Source organism: Triturus cristatus, chromosome 3_2, assembly GCF_964204655.1.
Source record: "Triturus cristatus chromosome 3_2, aTriCri1.1, whole genome shotgun sequence".
In the NCBI taxonomy this organism is placed as follows: Eukaryota; Metazoa; Chordata; class Amphibia; order Caudata; family Salamandridae; genus Triturus; species Triturus cristatus.
In genome coordinates, this window is record NC_140584.1 from 418352823 (window position 1) to 418364335 (window position 11513).

The 11513-nt window shown below is 45.6% G+C and overlaps 1 protein-coding gene across 1 annotated transcript in view; it reads left to right on the forward strand.

Annotated features, from left to right (window-relative positions):
* TMEM35B (transmembrane protein 35B) overlaps nucleotides 1–11103 on the forward strand; it is a 34934-nt gene extending 23831 nt beyond the window's left edge. Inside the window, exon 3 of the mRNA XM_085648005.1 lies at nucleotides 9736–11103. Coding sequence (XP_085504131.1) covers nucleotides 9736–9866 — 131 coding nt within the window. The 3' untranslated portion in view covers nucleotides 9867–11103. The remainder of the gene's footprint in view (nucleotides 1–9735) is intronic.
* Nucleotides 11104–11513: the final 410 nt, after the last annotated feature.

The window sequence follows — 11513 nt, forward strand, 5'->3', positions numbered from 1 at the left end:
AACAGTCTTAAGAGCAAAAGCCTTGAACTAAAATAAAAAAGGAGAAATAAAACATTACAATTGCAATTCACAAGAAATAAAAACAACTAAAGTATAAAACGCTATGTCACTACTCAAATGGTAAATCTGCCAGATGGGCTTCAAATAGGAGAGCGAAAAATGGGGGGTGATCTTGCCCAAGGGATCGGGTGAGGTTTTCTGCCAGACCAATCTGTCCCTCAGGTGGGGACGAAAACAGCAGACAGAAATTTCCCCCCTCCTTGTAAAAGAAATAGATCCCTGGTCCCTAGTAGGGTTTTCTGCCTCCCCCTCCTGCCTAGGGGCAGAAAGGCAAAAAAAGGGGGGCAGATCTGTCTGCAGGGTGGCAGAAAATACATAAACATAATTTAACCCCCTTGGAAGCGACCCTTGGCCAAGGGGTCGCTTCCATCTACAATAAAAAAAAAATCCCTGGTGCCTAGAGGAATTTTCTACACCACTCCCCCCCCCCCCCCCCCCTCCCACCAGGGGGGGCAGAAAGGCCAAAACCAAGCCAATCTGCCCCCGGTGGTGGGGGGGGGAGGGTCAGAAAAAACAAACTTAATTTGCCCCCTTGGAAGCAACCATTGCCTAAGGGGTCGCTTCAATGTGCAATAAAAAAAAACCCCTGGTACCTAATGGAGTTTTCTGCCTCCCCTGGTGGCAAAAGACCCAAAAACGGGCCGAACGCCCCCCCCCCTCCCAGGGTGGGGAGCAGAAATAACGAACCAAATTTTACCCCCTTGGAAGCGACCCTTGCCCAAGGGGTCACTTCCATTACATAAAAAAAGAAAACCCCTGGTACCTAGTGGAGTTTTCTGCCCCCTCCCCTCCTCCCCCCCCCCTCCCTGGGGGCAGAAAGGCCAAAGAAACGGGCTGATCTGCCCCCGGGGGGGGGGGCGTAGAAAAAACATGCAAAAAATGTATACCCCAAGGAAAAGACCCTTGGCCAAGGGGTCGCTTCCATCTACAATAAAAAAAAAATCCCTGGTGCCTAGAGGAATTTTCTACACCACTCCCCCCCCCCCCCCCCCCCCCCCCCCTCCCACCAGGGGGGGCAGAAAGGCCAAAACCAAGCCAATCTGCCCCCGGTGGTGGGGGGGGGAGGGTCAGAAAAAACAAACTTAATTTGCCCCCTTGGAAGCAACCATTGCCTAAGGGGTCGCTTCAATGTGCAATAAAAAAAAACCCCTGGTACCTAATGGAGTTTTCTGCCTCCCCTGGTGGCAAAAGACCCAAAAACGGGCCGAACGCCCCCCCCCCTCCCAGGGTGGGGAGCAGAAATAACGAACCAAATTTTACCCCCTTGGAAGCGACCCTTGCCCAAGGGGTCACTTCCATTACATAAAAAAAGAAAACCCCTGGTACCTAGTGGAGTTTTCTGCCCCCTCCCCTCCTCCCCCCCCCCTCCCTGGGGGCAGAAAGGCCAAAGAAACGGGCTGATCTGCCCCCGGGGGGGGGGGCGTAGAAAAAACATGCAAAAAATGTATACCCCAAGGAAAAGACCCTTGCCCAAGGGGTCGCTTCTATTACATTCAAAATAAAATCTCTGGTGTCTAGTGGAGGCAGAAAGGCCAAGAAAAGGGTTGATCTGCCCCCAGGGTGGGCAGAAAAAACATACCTAAAATTTAGCCCTTTGGACGCGACCCTTGCCCAAGGGGTTGTTTCCATTACTGCAAAACGAATCCCTGGTGCCTAGTGGAGGCATTTCTGCAGCACGATTGCGTCGGCGCTTGCTGACGTCATGGGATTCCCATGGGGGGGTCGGGTGGCAGCGGAAGCTATTCTGCTGCCATCCCCCTTTGTGGGAAGTTGTTGGGCTACCCATGGGGGGAGCGCCAGCACTTCCCCCATGGGTGGGTGCCATGACGGAGCGGTTCCGTCATGAGCCGCTGGAACGGTTTCTTCATGAGCACACGCCCACCTTGGCTCATGACGGAACCGCTCCGTCATGAGTATGGAAGGGGTTAAAAAACTTTGATCCATGCTGGGGGATGGGAGTGACAGCACAAATAAAACACAAGCCCATGGGCATGAAGTTAGTCACCTGCCTACCGAATATGGCGTTCAGTTCAGCTAATTGGATCAGACTGGCGTTGGGGTTTTATCTGCACAGCATATTACAGCGCGACCCAGAGATATGTTGCATAGGTAAAAATAACAAAACAACAAGCACTGCATCCTAGAGGTGAAGCCAGATGCCTGGATCTTTCTCAGCTCAATGTCCTCATGCCCAAAATAAGCCGTGCTTTCACTGGAGGAGATGTGGCCTAGTGGTTAGAGCTGCTGACTTAGTCATATTGAGATCCTGGTTTGAAACCCAGCCTTGCTCTACGTACATCCTGTGAATCAAAGGAGAATCACTTAATCTCCCTTTGCTGAAAATGCATAAAGTAGTTTGGGTCATTTGTGAAGTGCTCTTACGTCCTTAGGACAAGTTCAGGCTATGAAGAACTGCAAAGCATTAACCTTTGAAATTGGAAAGAGATAACTACCTAATCGCTGGATTGATCAGTGTGAAACCCACAAACCTGCAATCAAGCCCAGCTTCTCTGCTTGTCCAAATTGTTTGATCCTGGGTGAAAATGTTATTTCACCAAGCCTCCTCCTTTTTCTTAATTATCGCATATGAGAACAACTTATAATATGTGAATTCAGGATGTGCGCTGTACAAAATTCCGTCTTGTGTCCATCTATAATAAGAATCCAGGTCCAATATAGGATACACATGACAACTGATCTGCTTCTTAGCTCGCTAACAGCATAGTTATCAGGGCAAGGTGGCAGCAACATTTCTAAGTCCATGGTTTAAAAAGTACTACTGTTAATTAATACTTGTCAATGCAGTGATATAATTGTATGCACTAAGGTTAAATCTTCCGCGCAATTCTGGGCAAAGGCTTTAGGAGCAGATTTCTCAAGCACGTGCATCGCCCTTGCGCCATGCATTGGGGTGCAAGGGCAACGCAACTGCTAAGTAAGATTTATCAAGCCACGTAAGGTCACCTTGCTGGGCCCTGCGTGGCTTGATAAATCTAGAGTAACGCAACGCAGCGCAAATCACTGCAGTGTGTTATTCTGCCCCAGGGAGGTATTCCAGGGGTGTAGCATGGGTGTTCCTAGTAGACCTGGTAATGCGTCAAAGTGCTATGCCTCTCATAGAAAGAGGAAAATGCCTCAGAGGATTGTTCTCAAAAGCAATCCTGCCTGCAATGCAGGCACCCTTGTGCAAGGGTGCCTGCATCAGCGCTAGGCAGCACATTGCACGTAAGCGCAAGGAAAAGACAGGAATGTGCCGTCTAATGTTAAATACAGTGCATTCCTATCCTTTCCCCAGTACACACTGCAGCGCAGCAAGGTAGCTTGCTGTGCTGGGCTTTTTTTTGGGGGGGGGGGGGGGGGTAAATGTGCCCCCTAATATCCCCGCTTCTTACCGTGGCATGGTCTGGTTCTGATCTTGGGGACTTCAACCCTCAGCCAAGGGGTGGGGGAGGGGGAAGTGGCAATTAAGAAATGGGGGGAAATGTTCATGAGAGCCTCCTGATAGTGTTGCTGTATACCAAGCTGGCTGGTCTTAATTCCAACTTGTGTGCATTGTTCACCACCCTCATTTCCGCTCTATAATTTGTGCGGGTTGGTGGGGTGGTAGGGGTGTCTTTCATGCCTCGCTGACCCATGTGCACATTCACGGATGGCGAGCACCCGGGCTCTGCCCCAGCCTGCCTGGCTGCGTTGCTCCTGCCTTTCACTGTGCCAATCTTGCACACTCTGGCCAAACCTGAGGATGAACACCAGAAGACATCCACTCCAGTTTTATGTCTCAAACTCGCCCCAAGGACATTAAAGTGCTTCACATGTGCACAAGATAACATTACACAAGGTCAGTATATTTTTTAGGCGCAAGGATATTAAGTGATTTGCCAGAATCACAAAAAATAATGAACAGATACCGGGACTCAAATCTTGTTCCCCAATTTAAAGGTTAGACCACATCACCTCGCTTTCAGCGAGAAACCAACATTTGATGGCTGTTTGGATTCAACATCTGCAGCTTTTCTTGCCCAGTTACGAGACACACTGCAGGGATTAAAAACACACATTCAAGCTTCAAGCTCTCTGTCTTTCATTTACACAAAGCAGGGAGGCGCTGCCAGCAGTGGGAAGAGGTAAATCAGAGGGCATTTGTGGCCATGTCACCCCTGGCAGTCCCATGACAATACCTGCTGTTCTAATCTCTGCCAGCCAGGACGCCCCAGGGTGGGTGAAATGCCAAATCTGGAATGGAGCAGCACAGGATTAATGCTTCCGACTAAAAAACGCAGGCTAAATGAGTCTCCGTGTAGTTTTTGTTTTCTTTTCTCTCTCTCTGTGGCCAGGCAGCTTTTTCAGGTTATAAGGCAGCAAGAAAAATAAACATCGCACAGAGACCATTTATTTTGTTTGTTTTTTTGCGGAAGGGTTTCTTAAAATTGTAGGCATCGCGGGAGATGGCTGATTTCGGGGGTAAATTGCGATTCTCAAAATCGCGAAAAGTTGAGGGGGTCTTACTGAGCTTGTGAGAACTCTTACACTTTTGTGTCCCGCCTAATTACCAAGAGAAGACAAACCCAGCAAAGTCACTTACAACAAACCCTTGCTGAATCAAGTTGTTTTGTCACCCAATCCCTGTACCCATAATGGTACCGTCATCAATGTACCATAATACTCCCCTTCTGTGCATACCTAGGCTGTTTTTACACAGGCCCAGTGATGGTAGGACTTTTTAGCCTATGGCAATTGTTCTCAACAGGATGCCATCTCCAGTGCTTCATGGGATGGTTTGAGATTGGTGCAGGGCACCATATCTGCGTGAGGGCCCTTTGAGTATAATGATCCATTGAGGCCAGGACCAAAGCGCTAGAGGGATTTTATGATTTTTGTTTTAATTGACCGGTGTAAACCTCCATTTCCACCACGAAAGAGGAGGTCAACAGCCTCATTTTTAACCACGAGGAAGCATTTAAGGCCCTTGTATTCCATTGAGAGAGGGAATGTTACTGCATAACAAAATGCTTTATTTTTTTTTAAACCGTGAAATGGATATATTTTCGATAAACTTCCATTCGGCATACTGCTGCTACATGTGTGAGTGGTGTTATTCGTAATGTAATTGTAAGATTGATAAGGCCAATTTCTGTAGTATTTTTTATTCTTTGTCTTCCGCATTAAACTTTTTAATCACTTCCATGTAAAATGTTCTGAATGGATGTACGCGAAGAAGCTTCTATATTTGCTCTTACTGTTGCTGGTCCTAAGCCTGTCTCGAGTGGCTCGTCAAAGTAGACGCCTTAGTTCTTTCTCCTCTTTGACATATAAAGGTATCAGAACTTCCTGGTTGGTGATGTTGGTGCCATGGAAACCAATATTCGTTAAACAGAAAGGACTGCCCTGGGTCATGCAGCATATCATTTTTTCATCTGCTTTTAAATTAGGCTATTGGGTAGTGGTGGCGATGTTGCTTCCCTGCTTCTGTGAGCTGTAGCTTATTGTCTACTCTGCGCTAGCAAAAAGTTGATGGTGCTTCAAGGGTCATTCAGAGGGTGGTCTTGCTTTCTCTCTGTTGTAAACATCAGCTACTTGAGCTCGTTGGTATATCCGGTATTGAAAGGAATACCTGTAAAAATATTTGTATGCCATATGTGTCCCAAGATGGATAAACCCCCTTAGAACCATGTGTTTCATTTATAGTGCTTCCATGTTGCCTTCTAGTTATCATCAGGAAATGAACAAGTATATCAGAACTGATTAAGAAATGCTGTCCACACATTTTGTTTGGGTGTTTGATATCTGTTTATTGCCTTAAACTCAAACTCCTTAGATTTCAGAGTACCAAGACTGAATTAAAACACATCATGTATAATTAATGGGGAAAATAATTATAGGACATTTAGAACCCTCGTACCTTCAGCTATTCCCCTAAAAGGATTTTTCGTCTGGGGTTTCTGCAAAAATACTAGGGGAAAGCCACCTTCTTATGCATGACCTGTATTTGATCTGACAATTTGTTAGCAGGGTCTTTTATGCCAAATTCCACTGGTATTCCCACTAATGGGTTTTTCTCCGGCAAATCTGCAGATGTAAAAAGGCACTGCATACCGTCTCTGCAATGGTTAAAACGTTACGCTTGCCTGAGCCATAATTATCTGTTACTTCAGCTACTCACTTAGCAGTTCTCTCCTCGGGCATTTCTGTAGGAATAGAGGCCCAACACAATTGCCCTCTGTCATGGTAAGGGCCTGCAAAGACACAATCAGTAAATCTTTTTCAGCAGCATTTAGCCATGTAATATGAAACAATTACACCTTGTGTGTGTTTAAGAAAAGATGAGAATGGCATATAAAACATCACCTTTAGGGAGGTCTAGAGATGGTCATTTGCCTATTCTGTGTGGAAAACATTTGTGCGCTAGGAGAACATGTATATGTGATTGTAGCCACTTCCCTTTCGAGAAGTTAGATTTAACATCCCATTCACTATAATTGATGCTAGCTATTCCAGTAGTGTCTAATCTAATATTGAAAAGCCCCTGCTTCCTAGAGTGGTGGTCCACACTAAATTCACTATACATGCAACTCTGCAGACTGCCTCCTCCCAACTTTGTTTGAGGAAGTGAACTCTTAGGCCACTTTCGTCATTCCATAACCTCATGCATTTCCTTTGTCATGTATACCCCTGTAAAGTGGTAGTCCATCCAAATTTAGTTATGCAAGCTATACTGTTGACTTCTTCCTCCCAACTTTGAGGGATTATGCCCCCCATTTACTCTGTCATTCATACCCTATTGTCATTTGCCAGCATCAAGTTGCCACTTTGTTACTGCCACGAAACTGTATCCAGACCACTGTTCTTCAGTGGTATAGTTGCAGAGTTATTCTCTGTCTGGTCGTTCACTGACACTGGCGGTGGAGTGACAGACCTGAAACTTGGAGCCTAGTTCCCCTGTTATGCTCAGTGTTTGAAGGGTAGGGGGGGGGGGGGGGGGGAGTACTTTCACAAGTACTACACTTTGATCTTTTATTTTCAGAAGGCTGCCTCAGACCCTGCATGGCTTACTACTTTCGCTTCTTGTTTCCGACTGTCCCACTCCTCATCAAGTCAGGCAGACGCATTACCATGCTCTTGTGACGACACAGACTCCGGCCTACCAAGGCGAAGTCACGTGATCAGTGCAGCTTCTACTGAAAGGCATACAATCGCCTTCTCATGCAGGAGCATACTCTTCCAAATGAAAACATACTGCCCAATGAATGTAACAAAACCGCAAGAATGATCATAAAACCAAAGTCGGTAACACCCATAATAAGAACAGCAGTACAGAACCTGGTGGAGATGAAGGTCAGAAGACTCTGGCCTCCACTGGAGGACTGGCTCTGCCAACACACTGGAGCTGTGGGCCATTTGTCTGGCCCTGAAGGCCTTGCTACCTCCATTAAGGGAAGGCTGGCACAGGTTCTCACAGATAACCCCACCGTCGCGTAGTTCTGCAACAAGCACAGTGAAGCGGGGTCCTGGTGCTGTCAGGAGGTGGCTATCTGGACACCAACCACCTGGCAGTGTCCCTTATTGCCAGAGCGGATGAACTAAGCAGACGTCGTCTGGCAGACCATAATTGGCACTTACATCCTGAGGTGGCATAGGGCATATTTCACCAGGGGGAAACCCTAGCTAGATCTATTCCCTTTTTATTGAGAATGTGCAGTGTCAATATGGAGTATCCTCCCAAACACTTGTTTGGTGATGCATTGTGGCTGGAATGGAACAAGGGATTCTCCTACGAACATTAATTCACATTTACAGCAATGTGTGCACATATAAAGATGAATTCATACTTCAGATAGCATGTGCGCCTATATACATTCATTTTTATTTCACAAATTAGGAATTCGTATTTTAAACGTATGTGCACAGATAAACATGATTATGTTGTAGATGCACAGAACTGGTTTGAGTTGTTTCCTTTATCAAGTGCCTTTCTAAGCCTTTGTGCAGGGTGACACTTCTCACTGCATGGTTGTCTCCACCTGGACTACCCACAACAAAGGCAGAAAAGGTGGAAACTATCTGCACCTGGCTATAAACAGCCACATAGACGATTGTCAGGAAAACAGAGACAAAAGGCTGGCCTCGCCCAAAATACCCTTCTCACTCTGAACAACGGAGACTGCAGCTCCAGCCTTCACCCCTACCATCCACCAAGTTGCAACCAAGTGGTACACTTACACTGCCTGGGGAAAAAACTATTTCACGCCCACCTTGTGCACAGGAACAGGCTGCGGCTTTCAAAGTATTAGCGATTGCTCTGCCGTAGAAACAACCTTGAAAGGGATTAGAAAGGTATTCGGTAACAAAAACGGGTATAAGTCTGAATGTGCATTGGTGAGATGCTCTCAGTGTCAAATAACTCATTTTTAGTGAGTGAAACAACCTTTAATGTAGAAAAGTGTTGTAAGATCATTAAATGAGACTTTTCTTAAAGAAGACATCCGAGCCACCTCCCTTTGTGCAGTGTACAGACCCTGTACCAAGTTAGAGATACTCCAGACTATCAATCAATCAAAAATGTTTATTTAGACCCTTGGTCCTTAAACATAAAAGAGCATTTCAATCTTTTCATAATACAGTGTCATTAGATCATTTATACATATTAAAAATACATCCCATGATAAATAGTTATTTAATTTTCCTAATCTAATTCATTTTATCCTAAAATTCCCAATTATAAACTCCTTAAACTTTTTTTAACTTCAAACATAAATCTCCAGACTATATTTTCAAGAGCTGCTCTAGGCTTGGCACACAGCAAGCCAGGTTCTGAATGTTTAAATAATGTACACACTTGGACTTCCGTTTATCTGTCTGCTCTGGACATGGAACATTATTTTTAATGTTTCTTTCGCCAGATTACATTCTCCGATTGCTTGATCTCACAAAGCCATCTTCCACATTACCCTTAAAACCCTGCGTGACAAATCAACCATGACTTCATTCCGCTGGATTCCTCTCCATTCTTTGTTCAGTGACTCTCTTCTAACCTTCCACCCTCTGCATGCTTTCTGTTTCTGAGTCTAGCCTCCCCTCAATCTGCTGCCTCTCTGCCCTAATCCCTCCTTGTAATTCTGCAAAAAGATGACCCCGTTTCATAGACCACAGCCTCTCCTTTTTAAAAATGCTATTTATGCACCCTAAAACTATCTAATCTATGCCAGTCTATCTCACCAACCATTCACCTGAAACCACCTGGTCCCCGCTAATGATCATACCTCACTAGTACTAATATATTCGATCAAAAAGTAACTGTAGTAAAAAATAAAAAAAAACATTTCTGAGAGCATACGACTGATCACAATAACTAACAATGACCACTGGATTAACTACTAACCTTGAGTTTCGGATTTGCGTGCTATTCGCCGTAAAACCCTGCAATGCCTCATCATGGGTAGTAAGCACTATAGGAATGTAATTTCAATCTCCGGAGGGCCCTTAAGCGTAGATTCACTGCATGAACATATTCACATGTGACATTGGTTTTTTTTTTATCGCACTGTAAGAAGCAGCAGTTTATCCTATGTTTATTGTCCTTAGAAATGTGAATGCCTCCGTGGTCTCTCTCTTTTCCTGTTTTGTAAGCAGTGCTATTTTTAACGTCATTGGCCTCTTTTTTCTGGTTTGTTTCCATAGGCGCCATCTATACCCTGCTGATGCTGAGGGAGCCTCTCGCCATGTGCGCCCCGGCTACCGTGTGTCTGGGCCTGCTGCTGCTCCTTAACGTCCGCGGGAGGATCGGAAGGGGCAAGTCCAAGTTTGAATGACAACCACGGATCGCTGGCACCCCCCTGAGACGGGCGAACCTGCCTTCTCGTGACGTCACGTCCTGCCACGTGCAGCAGCTGTAGTGAATGAATTTCTTCCAATGGGGCTCATGTTGAACAGGCTGCAGCTTGCTGCAAATGTATTGTGGCTGGTTGGGGCGTCAGTGGCGTTGGCCGAAGTCTGCTTCCTACAAAGTGTTTCTCTCTCGCTCTTAAGTGCCTGCTATTAATAAGACTGTAAATGATATGCATAAGGCAAATCTAGTTTTAAATTGCTGCCCGTACTCCTACCAGTTCCTGTCGTGCCACCTCCTTTATGAGGACACACCCGGGTGCCGTGTGGCATCTACTCCAGTCCTAGGGAGACAATGTGGGGGGCAATTGAGCTTTGATTTCCAGGCTCTAAACAGTTTAGTGGCTACTAGAGGTTACTGTTGCAGTGCATTTAGATTCCAGCAGGTGACAGTCTTTGTCAAGCTGTAAACTTGAAGGCTCTCTTAAAAGACATTCGCGACGGTCATTGTTCATAACAGCAGTACAGCACATGCCTGCTTAGCTCACCTTATACCCCCGCTGGATGTCTACCTTGATGTTCAACACGGAATTTCTGCGGACATTGTGCTTTCTGCTTGAAAAATTAAGAACACAGCACCATTTATTTGATGTCGTTTGTAATCATGCGGAAAGGGTGAGTCCTGAGCCCTTTTTAAGAGGCGTCAAGAATCGGCGCAAAAGGGGTAATTAAAAGTCCGGTGCCGGCCCCTGTTTTGCTGCTCGAGTGTATGTGTATCCTTGTGCCTCGGTTACTTTGCCATATGTAGTGAGTGCGTCTGGTCGATATATTGTTGCAGCAGAACCAGGACACTGATTTCTAATCACGGCTTCCCCACTTGACCAGAAGGGGTGAACCTGGGCTAAATACTTGTCTGCCTGCACCAACACCTCCTCAGTCCACCAAAACGCTTGGAAGCAGGCTGCACGACAGGGTTAAAAGTAACTCATTTACATTTGCACATCTCATAGTGATCTCTGTCTCCAGACAACACCTTAATCCGCTTTTAACGAACACCTGCAACTTGTTGTACAAACGCCCTCTCTTCTGTCTACTCTTCCATATATTTGATGATAGTTTTTCAAAATCATTTTGTTGTGTTCGTGTGGTATGTTTAGGTTTTACTTTGCTGTCATCTTTTGTATAATTTGTACTTAATTTTGTAATAAAGGCTGTCCTCTTTCATTAAGTTTTATCGCGTTTCTGTGATTTCACCAAGACTGCTTTGATGGGGCCTCGATCGGACCCCTGCCCCGAGGTATGTGGGGATCTGCATGCATGAGTGCAGTTCCTGTCACCCTTCCATGTCTCTGAAGTTAGTAAAATGACTAAAGACAAATACGAGCTTCATTTAACACCTGCAATTCAATAATGCTGGTCTGGCCTGCGTAAAGTCCATACCTACTAAAACCGGTTATAAAACAACGTTTACTTTAAATGTTTTTAAAAAGGGCAAATCAAATTTACAGTTTTGTGGTTTTACTTGTTTTAAACCGACTAAAGTTTTTGATGATGATGGGGAACTGCACAAGCACAACATGCGCGTGATATAAGAACAAGCTGCATGTGTACGCCTTTCCCAAACTGGAATGTCC